Consider the following 20,495-nt stretch of genomic DNA (forward strand, 5'->3'; position numbering starts at 1 on the left):
CCTGGAGTATTGCGTACAGTTCTGGTCACCGCATTACAGGAAGGATGTTGAAACTTTGGAAAGGGTTCAAAGGAGATTTACTAGGATGTTGCCTGGTATGGAAGGAAGGTCTTACAAGGAAAGGCTGAGGGAACTGAGGCTTTTTCATTGGAGAGAAGGAGATTGAGAGGTGACTTACTTGAGACGTATAAGATAACCAGAGAATTAGATAGGGTGGACGGTGAGAGCCTTTTTCCTCGGATGGTGAAGGCTAACATGAGGGGACACAGCTTTAAATTGAGGGGTGACAGATTTAGGAAAGATATCAGGGGTAGTTTCTTTACTCAGAGAGTAGTAGGGGCATGGAACAACCTGCCTGCAACAGTAGTAGACTCGCTGACATTAAGGGCATTTAAATGGGCATTGGACATACAAATGGATAATAAAGGAACAATGTAGGTTGGATGGGCATTGGATTATTTTCACAGGTCAGCGCAACATCGAGGGCCAAAGGGCCTGTACTGTGTTGTAACATCCTATGTTCTATGTTCTAAGTAGGAACACACATACACATGCTTTCATTCCCAATGATAGAAAATAAAAGTTTATTGAGGATTTCCAGCACCAAGTTAGAAGTAGTCTCAACTGCCTTGGTGCCTCAATTGCATCAGTCCTTCCACAATCGTTTCAGCAGCTTAGATTTGTAGATTTTGAAACAAATTGCTCGGTAATTGAAGCAAGAGGTTTGCATTACATCAAAATATTATTTCATTGTATCAGGAAACAACCAAATACAAACACACCTGAAATGTTTTAACTGTATCTTAGCATACAGAACAATAATTTAGTGTTCATTTTTGCTACACAGCATAATGCAGTTAATGAAGTATTTTATCATTATTTTGCAAATATATAGCCATAGCAAGTACATTGCCCATTACCAAGACCTTTTCTCAAAGCTTTAGATTGAATTATACATATTATAGAAACAATGACAATGCTGACTCTTGGACCGGCTCAATAGGAAAATGTGCAAAGTGCATTGTACATACCCAAGGAAATTCAAGTGACTAGAAACATTGCATTACCCTTTGTCAGTCTAATAAACACATTCTCTCAATCTCTTTCTTTTAGAATTTAAGAGTCCATTAGGAAAAGTTGTCAGTGGCTATTCCCGTCTGGAATTTTTTTTGCTGTTGAAAGATTTGACGAAACGTTTGCTCCATATTAACAAATTTTCCAGGGACATTAATTTTAAATTCAACCGAGGTTTTGTTTCAATAGGAGTATTGAATGAATATAAAACGCATTTGCTGACCGAAGTTTTAGGGCAAAGGTTTTTTTAGTTTCTGAGTTTTATTTATAATGACTACAATAACTGTAAAAAAAAACAAGAAATCTTTAAGCCTGCAATCCCAGGAGCACCTGCAAGATCCATGCTGCTAATTTAAATGTCTTTCCACAAGGACATGCCCGAAGTGTTTAGGGAATGCAATTTGAGAATGCCTCAAGGAAAGGGGGATGGATTAACTGTAGGAAATGGGAGACTACAACCTTTTTTATGCAACATGGAGGAGCACCTTTGACCTTTTAAAGGAAAGCTTCATCCTGCAGACATGTTTCAACCAGGTGGGAAAGTTTTGAAAGTTTTCTCCACTTAGTTTAAGGGCAGTCAGTATCCTATGTAAGGGTTCCAGTTTGAACAGAAGATGGAGACCAATTGGCTCATTGGTTCAATGCTGGATCTGGGATGGACAACATAAAACACTATTGGCTCCTGATATCACCTGTGAAAACTGCTCACTATTTCACCATCATCACAGAATGTGACACTTACCCTGCAGCCCCTACTGGAAACCATTCTCTTAAACCTAGTTCCTCCACTGTACCACAAGTGTAAGGAGCTCATGAATTCCTTTGTAACAACATTGAGACCATTCGAGCAGCTGCCTCCACCAAATCCTTCTCCTGTCCTAGATCATCAGGTCTTCCTACAGGGCTAATTCCTGCCCTAAACCAGAACTTATATCTTTCTCTAGGTGCACTCTGCTACTCCTTATGCATTCTCCAAGCTTGTTTTGGCCATGAACATTACTTCATCCTCTCTACGTCATTTATCCACTAAACTACAAACTTATCTGCTTGTCTGCCATGTTAACAACTATTGCCAATTGTTTTCACACTGCCCAGAAATGTATAGGCTAGGTGGATTAGCCTGGGAAATGCAGGGTAATGGGGATACGGGTGCTGGGTCTGCATGGGATACTCTTTGGAGGGTTGGTGTGGACTCAATGGGCCAACTGGCCTGTTTCAAGACTGTAGGGAATCTATAGTTCTATGATTTCTCAGGTCCTGAAACTCCTTTAAATCTGCTGCCATCACTCCTTCAAAAAAACTCAAACTACCATCCCACCTCCAAGGTCTTTGTTCTCTCTCCAGGTCTTAAAATGTGTAGTTACTTCCCAAATTCGCATCCCTCTTCCCTGGAACTCCGTTGGCCTGATTTCTGGTTGAAGAGTGCACAGATGGGACATTTTCTGCTTCTCAACCTGGGAAATCTAGCTCAGGAGGTTGGATTTTCATTTCAGGATGTCTGGGTTCTTTGGAAGGTGGGAATGAGTGTGGTTGTTATTGGCTGCAGAGTTAGGCTGGGAACAAAGTTTGTCTCTGTGCATTGGAGCTGTGCTGAAGATTAATTAAAAAACTAATTAAACCAAAACCAACCTCCATCCCTCCCCTCACAAAATCCCATATTTACTTCCCTTGTACCAGAGATGCTAATCCATGTCACCTAACACCCTATGCACACTTCCATAACTTCCCCATTCCCCTCTCATACTCTCTGTGCCATCCTATGTCATTTTATCCATTCGCATGTTGCCTCAATCTTCCTGTAATCCTATTCCTCTGTAGCCCCATAATCCAGTGCTAACCCGTGCCTCACTCACCCCTTCATCATCCCTATGCCAACACAGTGTCAACATGCCAACTCATGGCCACAATCCTTTGCCCTCCCTGCTGCATGTACACTTAACTAGTATACACAGTGGGAAAATCTCAGGAGCCATGCTGACATAAAATAAAATTGTGTCTATTAATGATACACTGATTAAAAAAGCTCAGTACATTGAAATTCCTAAATTTAATCTTTTATCATAGAATCATAGAATTCCTACAGTTTGGCCAAACATGTCCACACCAACCCTCCAAAGAGTAACCCACCCAGACCCATTGCCGACCTTATTACTCTACATTTACCCCTGACTAATGCAACTAACCTACACATTCCTGAATACTATGGGCAATTTAGCTTGGCCAATTCACCTAACCTGCACATCTTTAGATTGTGGGAAGAAACCAGAGCACCTGGGGGAAACCCACACAGACACAGGGAGAAGGTGGAAACTCTACACAAACAAACATTTATACAGTTAGTGGTAATATCACTGTACTAATAATCAGAATCTATGACTTGCATTCAAATCCCATGCGGAAGATGGTGAAATCTGGTCCAATCTATTCCAGTCTAAAGGCAACCACTTAACTATTGCTGTAAAAACTCATCTGGTTTATTAATGTCCATTAGGGAAGGAAATCTGCCACCCTTTACCCAGTCTGGCCTACAGGGGCCTCTAGGCCCCACTCTTAACTGCTCTTTGAGCATTTAGGATAGGCAATAAATACTGGTCTGGCTAGCATACATCCCATGAATGAGTAAAAAAATGTAATCCCTTGATAAATTTGATAATTCCTGCCCACCTTTAGAATCCTATGGGTTCTTGGGCAATGGATACCCCTCTAAGATAATCTGACTGCCCTCTCCCATGGTCTCCTAAGATAAAATCTACAGGGGTACTCAGGTCTCCTGGCTGTCCAAAATAAATTCATTGAAACACTTCTGGTTTGCTCCTTGTATTCTGGGTTCCTGACAGTGGAGATAACGAAATGGGAGTCAAATAGATTCAGATCATTTAAATGGCCAGGGAATCAGAAATAGACGAAGCTTGGGCCGTGTTTCATGAAAATCAAAAGTGTCAGGTTTAGGAATGGAATTGCTGATGTTTGGGAATTTTCACAACCTCTATGTTGTGGCAAAAAAAAAACTGCATATGTGTTAAAATCCCTCCAACCAACTTTTCACCCTGCCACATTACTGAAATGGCTTTTATCAATGTCACAATGGCGTTCTGTCTGACTGTGAAAAATATCAATTTTTTTCCCTCCTCATCCACCTGGACTAGCCATGGTTGAACACATTAGCCTCCTTTTAGATGCTACCTCATCAGACGCAAGATCTCCTTCTCTGGCTCTGTATCAATTTTCTTTTATAATGTACCTGAGCAGTATCTTGGATGTTTTATTTCATTAAAGACACTACACAGATAAAACTTCTTGTTCTAATGTTTAATTCCACCTTGGAAAATCATACTATATCAATGGGATATTTCCTATTTTCCATTCTGACCAAAGCAGAATGGATGGGTAGGGGGGTGAATAAGGTTACAGAAAAAGAATTGAGACAATGAAGAAAATTAAACAGGTAGATGAAAACTATTATTATGAAAACTAAGATATTACTAATGAATGTTATGTGATATTGTTAATTTTGTGTTAGCCTGAGCTGAATAAAGAGCAATATTGCACATTTGAATCCAGAACGGACTGTACTCGAACTGGAAAGACTAGATTTGGATTCTAGCTCGCTCCTCCTCCGCAACTGGTGAAAACAAAGGCATCAGATATGGAAGTACTTTACCCTTCCAGTCTTTAGATAGTTTAATTTAATCACATTATGATATATGAGTGAGGCCCTTTCTGTTGTATTTCTGCATTGTTAGGTTCAGGGCAGTGCTGTGATTATCAAAAAAAAAATCATGGTTATCTGCTTTACTGCAAATGAAAAAAATTGATATGAACTCATTGTTTTCTTCCTCAGTGTAAAGTATACATACATTTACACACAGAACAGTATAGCTCTGTCATTCAAAACTGATCCCATCCGCACATTGCCCAGATCCCACTATTCCCTGCTTGTTCATGTGTCTGTCTAAATGCCTCTTAAACATTCATGAGATAATTAGACCAGGAAGGTCCTTAACCTATGAATATTATTAGATGACAAACAAATCAGTGGAATCAGGATTCCTCTTAATTTATAGTTGACCTTTAACCATTGACCTAAAGAGTACAGAAGGGCTGGGGTTCATACTTTGATTATTACTCAATGCCCTCCACCCCAACCATACAGCCAACCATGGTGCAATGTCAGATGTAGGGAGTATGCTGGAAATGGTCTCATGGCCAGGATAGCCTCGTGTCACTCATTCTCCCTACACTCAACAAAATTGTACACTCTTCAATGGAACTCCACCTCAAATGAATTTCACAACCTTTATAAAGTATTTGAATGAGGACTTGAAATGTCATAATATTCAAAGCTATGGGACGAGTGTAGGTTTAGTGTAGCTTTGTCAGCACATACTTGATGGACCAAAGGGCCTCTTCGATGCAGTCTGATTCTTTGAACCAGTACTTTGTGTGAGAAGAAAGTGAGAACCTGACAAATGAAGAGCAATTTGGGTGAAATGAATTGTGCAAAGACAGATTTTGACATCACAAAATTATATATTAGTTTTCTCATAAAATTTGATATTTCTTCCTTTGTAAATAAAATACCAGAAAGTGTTTTTACAACCTAGGTTGATTTGGTTCACTCATTTAACCTACCTACTGGTTGATCATTGTAACAGTCTTTCTAGTCAATCTGAATGGACTTACTGTGTGGCCATTGTCATTTCCAGCTGGAATTTCACTAACTTCCATTTATGTAGAAATCTGAGAATAAGACTCATATTGAATTCATGCTCATCAATAACATAAGCTCAAAGGATTATTCCTTGTCCCTTATAATGATCTTATTGGTGTGCTTCATATCTCTCTCTAAGAGTTGATTTGTTTACTGGGCTGGATGACTAGTGTCTGGAGTAGAATGAAATGAACAATGGATGTTCAAATCCTGCACATAAAGGATTGAATTTTTGCCTTGCTGTGCTTAATGCAGACAGGTACCCTTCAAACTGTATAACCACATGGAACTCTGCAACATGTCTGTGGTCCCCATAGATTATGTCTAAAATCACAGTTCTATTTAATAATAATAAATACATGTTAATTTAGAGTCATAAAGTCATTTAGCATGGAAACAGACCTTTTGGTACAAATCATCCATGCCGACCAAGTTTCTCAAACTAAACTAGTGCCACTTGCCTGTGTTTGGCCCCTATCCCTCAATCATGTGCATGTCCAATGTTGTTTAAATTTTGTAACTGTGCCTGTATCTACCACTTCCTCTGGCAGTACATTCTACATATGACTCTCAAATCCCTTTTAAATCTTTCTCCTCTCACCTAGTTTTGAATTCCCCCACTCTTGTTAGGTTATAAAGACAAAGTTGAGTTTTAAATCACCCATTGTAAAATTTGTTGCTACTGTAATAGCATGAGCTAATCGGGTCACTTATGCAGGGGATCATCATATGTGTTTCCTGTAAAAATCAATGTAAATGTGAGTTGTAAATATCCCTACAGAAATCCTCAAATAGCAGAAACAATATTTTCAGTCATTTTCTGGAATGAATATGGCTTTTTAACCACATGTTGAGACTCTCTCCTCTTCCCAAACCCATGGAAATTGACCATCAATGATTAGTGAGGAAATGACTGCCAGCAGGACACTGTTAATTCTTGGATTATGCAACTCTCCAGTGATAGGTCACTGAAAAAAATGCAACTTCCTGCTTGTAGGAGCAAAGATCAGTTTATGTGAATTATAGCTGAAAGAGAAAATAAAATGTTTGAAAGTATGACTTTCTCTGTACATGCAACAATGTGCTTCTGTGAAAGTATAGTCTTTGTTGCCTTTTTATTCAAGGTTGTATGAGTTTTGAACCATTAAAAGAAAAAACAAGGAAGTTTTTCTGATTAAAAGCTGTCTTGGGCATCCATTATCACAAAGGTGATTCCTTAAACCAACACTCCCCATCTAGGGACTGATAATTGTACGGAAACTGTAGACCCAGAATTGCAAGCGATAATTTTCAATACCTTAGTTTTAATGATGGGCAAATTGTCAGCCTCAGTATAACATAATTGTGTTCAAGAGCTCTTTCAGTGCTGTGCATCAAGGAGTTAGTCCCAGACCATGTGTATAACTACGAAAAAACTTAGAATTTTTACAGTCTTGTATGTGACAAATAATGGCTTCTATCTTGATATAATCAGCATTGGCATGTCAAAAGAATTGGTGAGGTAATAGCTTAAATTTTTGTGTTGTTATAAACCACTGAGAGAATTAATGATCTTTCGCAGCATTGCCCATTTAATCTCTGTATCCTAAAATCCTAGCCTCTTTCTATTCAGATAGAAATTACACAAATATATCAACTAACTAAGAAAGTCTTTCTAGTAAACCCTAGCAAGTGATAGATAATGCAACCCGTCTCCCGCCATCCTGAGAAAATCCAATGATCACTCTTTAACATTGTAATATGGAAATAGGATTCTTTAATACCATATATTTTTCTATTGCAACAAACAATGTCAAATTAAAAAGACTGAAACATTCTACGGCTTAAAATATCTAGTGCTAATATCAAACACACAGAACATGAGATAGATACTAAGGGAAAATTCTTATATTTAAACTATTTTTCACTGCCTACTTTATCAACAGTCTGAAGACAGCACCTTCTTTCCTCAGCGCACACACACACACACACACTCATGCACTCATGCACAGACACACGTAGGCAGACATAATATTTTCATTTCGAGAGCTATCAACTGGGTCCCTCTGGATGAGATTGCTTATTTGGTATCAACTCATATCAAATGATATGAAATTTTGTAGCATGACCTGGTCCTCTCTGGTAACACGTGGGAAGCCCCTGAAACCTTCAGATCCCAACAGCCAATGGAATGAATTCAGACCTCAGTTTCAGGTTGAAAGGGCAGCATTAAAATGCTGTCTATATAGAAGTCTGAAGAATCAGCAGAGTACTATATTACCCTAGAAACAGGACATGTCTTGCATCAGTTCTGATTGTTGTTAGTCATGTGGCCAATGCCAATCAATGTGTCATATTGTAGTACACATGTTTTTCCAGGGGATGAGTTTAGTGCATGTCATGTACTTGTCACACAATTCTACATCTTTCTTTAGATTTTTCTAATTATATTCTCTCATGTCCCAAACTTTACAAACACTGTTTTCTGTTTCAGGGGTGAATTATTTGAATGGCTGTGTCAAGCAGAAAACCCCAGCGGTCAGTGCAGTACACTGTTGAGCCAGGAGTTTCATGCTTAAGTCATCACACTTCCTGCTGCATGCATCCTCAGAGATTTGCACAAAGGTTTTATAAGTCAAAGAAACCTCTTTTAAGTTATTGACCACTTCGGCATGACGTTCTGCGCAATGCATGCAGGTCGTGAACTGGAGACATGTTGCTGTTAGCTGTATGAGGGCCTGGAAACTTTCAGAAACTCCCAGGAGCATCTCCACAGGAGCCTGGTCTACTTTAATGCCCTTCTGGCAAGCAGACATCAGTTTTCCACTTTCAGTATATAATTTCTCCTTTATTGATGAAGTAAGTATTGCACATTCTTCCTCAATATGACTTTCTCTGGGGAATTCTTTCAGCACATTGAGTAGCTCCATGATATCGTTCTGTATCAGATGGAATCCATTCGGCATGCTATATCTTTTAGCCTTGAATTGTGACAGAATGGAGCTTTCAAGCTTTGGTGTAAGATCAGTTTTAGGAAAATCAAAGGAACAACAGGTAAGCATGGATTTCTCACTTCGCCCAGTAAATGTTGTGAGGTATTGAGAGAGGTGGTTTCCTGAATCAGGTGGGGTGGTCTTTGGTGAACACTGCTGTATGGAATATGCTAAATCTTTGCTTTCGTCATCAACATCAGTGCCCTGTGCTCTAAAACAATTCCCATATACTATCTTACAGCTACATGTGCTCTTATCACCCATTGGGAGCTGTTCATCTGTTTCCTTATCCAAGTCAGTTGTGAGGACAGCTGGAACTCTGGAGTCAACATTCAAACTGTGTTTATCTTTTATTTGTTGGAGACAGCTCAGTTTGGTGGAGGGACATTTATTTTGCTGAGTTGCAGTTGAGAATTCCTGAATGATTGAGTTGTCTACTTCATAAAGCTGCCTTGGTGTATTTGTCAGCGAAGATATTTCCTGAGGAAGGTTTCTATCTTGAGGGCAAATTATCGATGTACTGATCTCATTTATACTTGCCTCAGTCTGGTTAGAGATCTGTTCTGTTTTTGGTAAGTAATCTTTTGAGCTGTCTTCTGCAGGCTCTGTGTTGCACTTAGAAATGTAAAGAGACCTCACTGCGCAAGTTTCAATCTTTGGTTCTAAGTGTGGTGATCCCAAATGTTTAACCGTGCCGAATGTCTTAAAGGAGACTCGATTTAAATTCAGAAGTAACCTGGATATGTCAAGGGAGTAAGCATCTTTGCTTCCTTTGTCTGTCTCAGATGAGTTCCTCCTGCTGGAGATTCTCTTTTCCAGTACTGAGTTTTCTGACAGTGCTGTCAGATCTCCTGTAGACTTCATAGAATATAGCTGTGAAGTTATACTGCCATCATCATTTTGGTAACATGATCCTCGTCTTTGACTATTTTTAACCACTTCTTCAGAGATGAACATATTTTCCTTGGAGTTTACTTGATATAAAGTTTGCCTGAATGCAGTTCCACTTTGATCCTTGTCCATCCACTGAGCATGTTCATCTCCCATTTCTAGGACTGTGTTGTTTTTGACAATTGCTTCATCTTGCTCCTTGTCTTTCATGCTAATTGTGTTCATGGTTTGTTGTTCATCAGCGCAAGACACAGTGGTAACATTATGCATCTTATCTTCTGTTAGATTCTGTGAGTATGCATGAGCAAGCTCTAGAATTACTCCTGAAGGACTTGAACACTCCTCCACATTGGTGCAGTCAGCTCCAGGCAGCTGGGCTTTAAGAGAAAGTTTGTTTAATTTTTCTCCTACTTTAGTCTCTGTATGAGAAGCACATTCCTCTCTCATGCCTGAATCACATGGGTAACGTCTAACTGAAACTGGAGTAATGACTGGTATTGTTTCTGTGACTGACTTCGTTTCCATGGTATCTGGCTCCATTTCCATTAAATCTGATTGGACCTTTTTATTGGCACAGGTGGAAATGGATTTTAATGGACCAATAGGCTTAGTTTCCAACAAGGCAAGTTCACTCTCGATACTTGTCAAAGAAGAAAGAGTAAGTGATCGCTGCATTTTTGTCATAAGATGTTCCTTTTCATAACAACACATATGATCTCCATCTTTGTTTGAATGACACTGCAATTCAACTGCTTTTACATCATATACGTCATCAGATGCAAAATGTCTTTTTCCTGTAGTTGTGTATTTTATTTCTTCTGCTTTACTTTTGATGCATTCAACAGATTTGATGTCCAGTCCTGTGCCATAAGGACTTGGACTTATCTGCATATTCTGTTTTGCTTCAATCCCCTTAATGTTAGCAGACTCCAACTCTACCAAGAAAACAAAATAAAATATTTAATTTGTGGACATATTGTTTATCCTTTCTCCAAACATCAAACAACAGTGACTACTCTGCTAGTTAACAGAGCAGTTTAATTTTCATCTACATGACTCTTAGCATATACATGTAATCATTGGCCTCCATTGTTAATTGATTTTCAACCTATATTTGAAATAAATTCTTGAATATACCAATAGAGCTGTACAAAGAGGAACTGTCCTATCTTAAATAAAATGAATTGAATAACGGATAAGGAGCAAAACTTCAAGTTTCTATATTCCTTTCTATTTTATAGTGAGCGTAGCAAATGTCTTTACTGTACGAGAGTTGCCCCTTGAAATGATTTATTCCAGTGATTCTAGGGGCACATTAGGGTGAATTTTTATAAGTGGATTTTTCAATGGAACAAGGATTCATTGGTTAAATGCTTGTGCCCTTGCCAGTATTGTGCCTCAATGGGAAGATATACCAAAATCACAAATGTACTCTTGTTCTGCAACCTTATCTAGAATATCATGCTGCTAAATGTCCACTATCCTGTCGATAGTTACAACACTATCTTCCTACATTAGTCTACCGTTTCAGCTCTCTTTGAGACAGTAGACTGAACTAGGGTTTGGCTGCTTGGCAACAAGGAATGTTACACGGTTAATGACAGTTTCAGCTACTCCACAACATGTCGTTTCTGTTTTTTCAATGAAAGCTATGTTGCAGTTAGGAGCCAACCACTAGTGTTCTGAGGAAATGGCACTTCTGCTTGCTCTGCTTAGGTTCAACAGGTCAAGCTTTGCTAGAATGTTGCTGTGATTCATGATGGCCGACTCCCTCCTTCACAATTTGTAGATCTAGAAGAAAGGAGGGACTGCAGATGCTGGAGATCAGAGTCGAGGGTGTAGTGCTGGAAAAATACAGCAGGTCAGGCAGCATCTGAGGAGCAGGAGAATCGACGTTTTGGGCAAAAGCCCTTCATCGGGAAATCCCAAAACGTTGATTCTCCTGCTCCGGTTATATGTCTGGGCAGCTACTCCAAAGGTTTCTAAGACCAAAATCCACCATTGCAAGGTGGGAGCTTAATGAAGCAAACAAGGTCATTTATGCTGGCTACACAGAAAAAGGTTACTAGTAAAAGTTGCCAGGTAGTCAAAAATGCCCGAATGGTTCACTAATGTTAGTGAAACTGTACCGGTCTTCGCTATTGTGTATACAAATAGCATTTCAGATGCAGCTACAAGTCATAAAATGAAAAGATGGGAAGCTATTTACAATTAGCAAAGAAGTGGTATTGAGTAATTTGTTGGAGATGCAGCCTGCCATGTGCTCAGGTTCTGGTGGACTTTATTCAAGAATCTTAAAAGAAATGACTAGTCAGAGTGCGATGCAGGAAAATGTAAAATAACCATTTGTAAGTAACTTCCAACTATCAGATCTTTAAAATTAAAATTAATAAATCCCAGGATCATGTTTGAATACATTAGTGTCTCTAATTTCGATGTTCGTAATTCGGGGACCTCCCTTCCCCCCCGCACCCCCCCACAGTGAGATAGTTGTTGCCTTAGTTTTAATTATCTAAATTTCCTGAGATTCAGGAAAACTTCTATTAAACTGGAAGACAGTGAATGTAATTTCTTTACTCAAATGGGAGGAGGGCAGGAAACAGGGAATGACAGGCTGAACATCTGCATAGGGAAAATGTCAGAAGTTATTATTAAAGAAGTTATAGCAGGCCACTTGGATAAACTCTCAATAATCAGGTAGTATCAACGTGGTTTTGTGAATGGGAAATCACATTTAACCAATCTATTAGAGTTCTTTGAGGAAGGAACATGTCCCATGGATAAAAGAGAACTGATGAATGGATTGTATTTCGATTTCCAGAAGGATAAGTGCCTGACAAGACCACAACTCAGAATATCAACAGGACTGCGGATATTTTTAGTCCTTATTTCCAAAACCTGTGTTTTTTTTAAAAAGACATTAGGGAACAGTTGTTCTTATCCCCTTTTGTGATGATCAAGGGTTGTTCTGGATTTTGGTTTTGGAAACTAAGCAGGGCAGATTCAAAAAGTATCAGCAGGAATGTATTTCCATAATAGTGACCAGGATTTCACTAAACTGGTCTGGAAAATGATCAAAGACATACTAAGGGAAAAAACTTTTAATTTGGAGAAAGAAGTTTTCGTGAATTCTTCTATTTTTAGTGAAGTATAATTTTCTTAAATTGCTTTGTCTGTTTATTTCTTTAGAAACGGAATGACTTTACCAGGGATTAATTGTCTCGAGATTTTAAGCTTTATAATTCTCAGATATGTCAATTACTTAAAATTAACTTTTTCAAATGAGCTCAACAATGGGACTAAATTGAATTCATAACTGAAGATGCAATTTTTAACTTGTGAAGACATCAATAATTTCATCATTGCCTGTTTAATTCAGATTCTTCACATCACTGGAACTCAGTACCTGTTCCTCATGTGACATCACTAGTCGGGTATATAAAGGTGCATTGGTAACATGTAATAAGTGAATCAAAATAAACACAGAAAATATTTTAATTATTCATCATTCTTAAGTATGTTTGAAAATGTGTTCAAATATATTTTGGATTTCATTTAATTTGTTGTATGGAGTAAGTGGAAGTAAATGGAAACCTGATTGTCATCTGTCAGACCTACCTGCTTCAGTTCCACTGAATTTGATGTCACCTGAACATTCCACATCAGTAAACTTTTCAGCTGCATCGAAAAATTCGTCATCAGAGCTGCTGTCCTGAAAGCCAGGGGGAGGAGCCAGAATCGGGATAGTGAGGACCTCACTGGATAGGTTCCCATCAATAGCTGGTTCCTCTGGAAAAGGAATTGGTGGTAACTCAGTGAGCAGGCCACGACTTGTCACATTCCAAGACTTGTCCCCTTGTGCATAACTCTCACCCTCGTTTCTGGGGCACTGGTTGCAAAGTTCTGCAGTGCATGGGTTCTCACTTTGGCTGAGGTCAGGAATAGAGCAAACCACCTTTATATCACTTGCAATGTATTTAGAAAGGGTCGGAGTAGAGGCTAAGGAGTCTGCTGAAGGTTGTTCAAGACTGTCTTTTGATTCCATGGTACAGTGCTTCTTTGTAACTGGCTCACCATCACTCTCTTCAGCGATAGAATCTTTGTCATCATCTTCTGAAATCTCACCATGTGAGTGTGGACCTGAAGTGCTGCTCATTGAAGTCTCCGTTTGCAGTTCGTCCATAGAGTCGGCAGAACAGCTTCTTTCACAAAAGTCTCCTCCCTGACTTGTTGTTTCATCATTCAGATCAGACACATCCCCTGTGCTGCAACTGGTCTCTTCCTGGATATCCTCCCGTAAGCAGTCACTGTCTGTAGCTTCACTTTCCGAGTTCTCGATGTCCTCATTTTCTTCAGTCAGAGGCTGTAAGAATCCACTCCTCATTTTGTGGAGCTCTATAGACAAGTCTAATGATGACTCAATGTCTGATGATGACTCTGAATCACTTAATCCTCGGGCTTCGTCACCTGCACAGTAAAATAAGGTACATCTAAGGTCAGATGAAGGAACCATCTAATATTTCTTTAAAAACTGAATTCTGCCATCTTAAAATGCCCTCCTGGCAATTACTAATGGGCAATAAATGACATCCCATTAATGAATAAAAAAAATTATAAAAACTTCAATGATTAACTTCTATGCTCTTCCTTTCTGTTTAGGTTATTTATTTTGCTTGAAAATGTTTGTTTGGATAAGTTTCTTCACGTAAACAGGGTATTACTGTCTGCAAGGAGTTGGTTGAAGGAAATACCTGGGGTGGAGTCTTTAACTGTTAAAGCTTCAATATTGAAGTCATACCAATTGTACATGTTCATTCAGCTTCAGGACACCACTCAAATACAGTGCCAGGCTATTACTCACAATGTAAAAAGAAAAGTAGTAACTTTTACAGTAAATAAAATTTGATATCCTATTTCTTGATCAATATTTCTGATTGAGACATTCCTTGCATAAGCTTTCAAGACTTTCTAGATCCTATGGATACATATAATAAAATGTAAGTTCCTACATTCTGGAATTTTAACAAGACTTATCAGCAACTGTAACTCACCTAATTGGCATAAAGTCAGAGTGAGCAATGCCATTGGAAAATGTGAGTTGTGTCTGAACTCTCTCTCAGATATCTGCTACTGATATCATTCTGAGAGGGAAACATGTTTAAACTGACATGAGTTTATTTTCTATCATAACTTCATTGCAAAGAGTCACTGTCTGAAAGTGATGCCAATAATCACAAACCTCGCTAATGCTCCACAGAACTGATCAGTCTAATGGAAGGATTGGCATGGACATGAAAATTATTACCATCCCTTAGGTACAATACCCACAGGAGCTGAACAGTCCGTTAACCTCGATTTCTAATAATCTGCACACATCTCAAAGTGTCGGAGAGAAGAGTCCTCCTGTCCTTTACACTGTGTTTTTTCATATATTAATTCATGTGATGACGGCATTGCTGGATGACCAACATTTATTGCCCATCCCCAATTGCCCTTGAGAGGATGGTGGGTGAGTTGCCGTTTATCTTTACTAATTGTGTGGATGATATGTCATAGCAGGAAATGTACACTGAGAAAAGAATCTGAGCCTTTACATTCAGGAAATTGACTGAACTGAAAGCGAATAGAAAAAGTAGGGCTTTATGTAAGCACATACTACTTGGGAACAGATGTGAGTCACTTGGACAATGAAGCCTCCTCTGCCAATCAATACAACCATAACTAATCTATCTGTGTTTCAAATTCCATTTCCCCACTTCCATGTGATAACCTTTCATTCTCCTGCTTAACAAATATTTATCTACTTTTGCCTTAAAAAGGATTTAATGACCGCAGCCCCCACCAACCATCTGAAAGAAAAGCACACATCTCTGCTCTAAAAGGTTGTATTCTTTTAAAAACTGTGACCCCTAATTTTTGATTCACCCACAAGAGGAGACTTTATTTCCATTTCCAACTTGTCAAGGATTGCACTTCTAAACACCAAAGGAAACAAGGCAGTCTGCCCAACCTTTTCTCATAAGACAACTTGCACGTTCCAGGTATCAATCTCAGAAAGCTCATCTGAACTGTTTTAAAAACATTTATGGTCTTCCTTAATCGAGAAGACCAAAACTACCTGAAATATTAGACCTGTACTGTCATCAATTCCCTGGATAATTGAAGCAAAACACCTTTATGTTTACATTCCATTAGCCTTCATAATTATGTGCTGCACATGCAAACTAATGTTTTGTGAATTATGCACTATCACATATAGATATCTCTGCTCCTTGAAATGGTGCAGTTGTTCTTACTTTAAGTAAAACTCTGCTTTTTTTCATTCTGCCTGCAAACTAAATAATTTTTCCACATTATACTACATTGGCCTAACTTTTGGCGGGGGAAAAACAATGACTGCAGATGCTGGAAACTAGATTCTAGATTAGAGTGGCTCTGGAAAAGCACAGCAGTTCAGGCAGCAACCGAGGAGCAGGAAAATCGATGTTTCGAGCAAAAGCCCTTCATCAGGAATAGAGCTTTTTGTTTCAGGATGTGGTTGAAGAGCTTCAGGGCAGAGGAAATGACCTGGGAGTTGCAGAGTGAGAGGGACTTCCTGAAATTCTTGTAGAGAGAGGAGGAAAACTTCTTCAATGCAGGCATCCTTGCAGAGGATTCGCAGTAGGGTTAAAATCAACTAGGTAAAAACAAGAACTGCAGATGCTGAAAACCAGATTCTAGATTAGAGTGGTGCTGGAAAAGCACAGCAGTTCAGGCAGCATCCAAGGAGCAGGAAATTTTTCCCAAAATGTCGATTTTCCTGCTCCTTGAATACTGCCTGAACTGCTGTGATTTTCCAGCACCACTCTAATCTAGAATCTAATTTTTGGGCACTCATTTAATTGATTGACACCCATCTGAAAACTCCTTATGTCCTCTTCACAACATACTTCCCCACCCATCTTTGAGTCATCTGCAAATTTAGCTGCCATGGCTTTCCTCCCCATATCTAAATCATTGTTATAAATGCTGAGGCCCCAACACAGATTCTTCTGGGACTCATCATCCTGCCAATCAGAAAGAGAGCTTTTTCAAACACATTCTCTCTTTCTGTCAGCCGGTCAATCTTCTAGATATTTTTAATTAACCTGTTCAGTGATGTTATTACACATCTCTGGATCAGATGGGACTTGAACCCAGCCAATCTTCTATCCATTCAAATAAGTGAATATTTAGGTCCTATTTGGTGCAATTATCTTTTATGTGGCACATCAAATCCCACTGAAAACCCAAGTATAGTATCTCTACCGGTTCCATTATCCAAAGCATAGGCTAACCCTTCAAAGATTGACATAAATTGATTAAGCATGATTTCCCTTTCACAGAATAATGCTGATTCTTCCCAAATAGCTAGAGTTGTGTCCAGCTATAAGCTCCTCAGTAATGATTCCAACACTTACCCTGTGACAAGCCAATAGTTTCCTCTTTCCCTCCCTTCTTGAATAATGACATAACATTTGCTACATTTCAATCCAATAGAACCTTATCCAAATCTATGAAACTTTGGAAAATCAACATCAATGCTTCGACTTTCACATTGGTCCCTCTGTTTAAGAACCCAGGATGAAGTCCAAATGGGTCTGAAAGCCTGTCAGCCCAGAGGTCTACCTGTTGGCTTCATCACACTTCCCTCTTAATTGTAATTTCACCAGGTTTCTCTCTCCCTTCGATTTACAGCTATTACTAGAGTGTTTTTGTATTTTCTATAGTGAAGACAGAAGCAAATATTTCTTTAATTCAACTGCCATTTATTTATTATATATTAATTTCTCCCCATTCTCACTATCAAGAGGATCACTCACCTTACTTAATCTTTTCCTTTCTAAATACTAGTAAAAACTCATTATCTGTTCTTCCTTTTCTAGTTAGCATCCTCTCATACTCTAATTTCTTTCCCTTGATTAATCTTGTTGTCATTCTATGCCATTCCTTATCTTCTGTCCAATATCTGATCTGCTAATCATATTATACTTCTTCCTTAATCTCAGTACCTTCCTTAAATTCTTATGTTGGCCATAGATGGTTTGTTCTTCCTTTGCAACTTCTTTTTTACAGTAGGAATACATTTACTCTTAAATATACTTATTTTGAAATATCTCTTAAATATCTACCTTTACTTCTATATGAGTCTATTCCTGAACTTAGTGTCTCAGTTCATCTTAGGTGTGCAGTTTTCGAGCATACATAATTGCCCTTTTTAAATTGTAAAATACTAGTCTCAGACCCACTCATCTCCCTTTAAAGCTGGAAAGGAGATTCAATCTACCTAGAGATGCCTTTTCTCTGTGGCCAATAATTAATCTTGTCACCAAGATTGGTACAAAAGACCAAGATACCAGGAGAAACCTCTTCCCTTTTTTCCAAATAGTACACAGAATTATCTAAGCTTTCCCAAGTCTTAATGTTCAGCATCCAGTCAGTGAGAGAGTCTTCAAGTGTTACTTGAAACTGCAACTTTCACACAGGATGTAAAGGTTGCCACTTAACAAAACCTGACATTAACCAAGGATTCAATCAGTCTCTATATTCAGAACATCCCTGTCTGATTTGGAGTGTTAACAAATGGCAGAGAAAACATAGTTCTGCCTGGGGGTGGTGACAATAGAAACAAAATTCACATTTGGAAGTTTGCTTTCAAAGATCAAAGAAAACTTACAGCCCAGGAACAGGCCATTCGGCCCTCCAAGCCTGAGCCGATCCAAATCCACTGTCTAAATCTATCGCCCAATTCCTAAGCATTTGTATCCCTCTGCTCCCCACCTACTCATACATCTGTCCAGATGCACCTTAAATTAATCTACCGTGTCTGTCTCTACTACCTCTGCATTCCAGGCATCTATCACTCTCTGTGTTTCTTGGGCAAAGGTATGGCAGGAATAAAACTGGGATTCTTATTGTTTAAAAAAATGACTAATGTATTACCTTCTTCAGTTGTCTGACTTTGATAGTTGCTAGGCCAGATGAATATGGAGTCTGTTGAGTTCACATATAGCCTATGATATCCAGCAATCAAACACACAAGGTCTTTAGCATGATGAGCTTCCAGTAACAATGTCAGAGACTGTAAATAAAAACACAGAGTCAGTAATTAAACTTTTCCACTAACAGACCTAACCTGAAAATGATATCAACTCACTCATTTTAAAGAGTTTGCTCAACATTAGCTTCCTTGAATTTGCTGGGAGCAGTGTTTTCCCTCATTTGTTTTCCTTCCAATCTATAGCGTGAAAATGTTGTACAATGCTGAAATTGCGAGTTGATAAGTGAGGGCAACAGGGAATCTAAGATCTGGGCAAATATTGGATAAAACAATCTATTTCTTTAACCACGAAATTCAAGGATTGAGAAAGAAGCAGGAACAATAGAGAAGGCAGGTGAATTAGTCAAATTGGGCTCAGAAAGAGAAACAAAGAATCAGAAAAATTGCTTGGATACAGACAAAAAAAAAGTGAAAGGAGAAGTGAAAGCAAATGTAAAAGGTTGCAAATTTCTAACAACATTTATTACAGTTTGGAATAATATCTGGGGTTTGATTTATTCCTCTTCTGAATGGGAGAGGTGGATTGTGTTATGAAAACCTAAACTTCATCATTAAAAATGTCTTGATGTTGTCAAGTACTAACTATTGCCAACTTCCTGAAAGGAAACTTTGCATTTATATAGCATATTTCAGAGCCACTAGACATCACTTTACAAACATGGATTATTTTTCAGATACCATCACTGTTCCAATGTAGGAGTGGGGTGAGTTCAATTAATCATTAATATTTAAATGCAACAATTTCTTATAACTTTCAGGCAAATTTGTCACAGAGAAATGGGGCGCATTCAAGAAGGAAATATGGAGAGTACAGGGCCAACATGTTCCAATAAAGGAAGGGGTGAGACCATTAAATCCTGTGAGCCCTAGATATCTAAAGATACACAGCAATGGATTTAAAGAATAAAGAGATACTTATGGCAGATATCCAGGGCTGAAAACAGCTGAAATCCTAGAGGAGTACAGAATGTTCAAGAGGGAACTTAAAATGGAGAATAGGAGACCAAATAGGTGACATGAAAGGATACTAAAATTAAAATAGAAGGAAATCCTAAACTGGTTTACAGTTAGGGTAAAAGAGAAGTGCCATTGGGACTACAGCAGTAATTTGTGCAGGGAGTCAGGGGATGTAGGTAGGATTCCAAAAGAATACTATGAGACAGTACTCACTTGTGAAATGGACAATATGCATACAGAAAACAGGGAGAAGGTCTGTGATACAATTCAAGAAATTATTATTGACAGAGAGAGCTCTGAGTGGTCTGGCTTAGAATTCGATAAATGTCCAGGGCTGGATGAAATATATCCCAGGTTGGTAAGTGAGGCAGGGACAAAATCAGGGACATTGCAATAATTTTCTATACCTGTCTGGCCCAGGAGAAGAGTCAGAGGACTTGAGGACAGCCAGTGTAGTACTGTTATTCAAAAAGGAGCAAAGGATAAACCAGGAGCTAGAAGCCAGTCAGTCTTACCTCGTGGTGGAGAAATTGCTTGAATGATTCTGAGGAATAGAATTAATTTGTAATTGGAGAGGCAGGAATTATGACTCGAAGAGACTGCCTTCCTCTGGTCTGCAGTGGCCTAGTCACTGCTGCCTTTGGAAATTATTCCAGTGTCAGCAGATTAGTGTCACTGGCATTCTGGGAAAACAGGCAAGACGGGCTGGCAGACAGGCAGAAATCCCATCTTTCCTTGGTAAATGTCCTTGGTACTTCCTCCCTTTCCTTCACTTCACTTTGCTGGGCTTGATCAGATTGGCCTGGCCTGG

At 38.8% G+C, this 20,495-nt stretch overlaps 1 protein-coding gene across 1 annotated transcript in view; it reads right to left on the minus strand.

The window, feature by feature from the left end:
• Window positions 1-8,265: 8,265 nt before the first annotated feature.
• Window positions 8,266-20,495, minus strand: part of LOC140492521 (FERM and PDZ domain-containing protein 1-like) — a 31,756-nt gene continuing 19,526 nt past the window's right edge. Inside the window, 3 exon segments of the mRNA XM_072591452.1 lie at window positions 8,266-10,583; window positions 13,267-14,115; window positions 18,610-18,748. Of these exon segments, the coding sequence (XP_072447553.1) occupies window positions 8,266-10,583; window positions 13,267-14,115; window positions 18,610-18,748 (3,306 nt within the window).

Source organism: Chiloscyllium punctatum, chromosome 2 (genome assembly GCF_047496795.1).
Source record: "Chiloscyllium punctatum isolate Juve2018m chromosome 2, sChiPun1.3, whole genome shotgun sequence".
In the NCBI taxonomy this organism is placed as follows: Eukaryota; Metazoa; Chordata; class Chondrichthyes; order Orectolobiformes; family Hemiscylliidae; genus Chiloscyllium; species Chiloscyllium punctatum.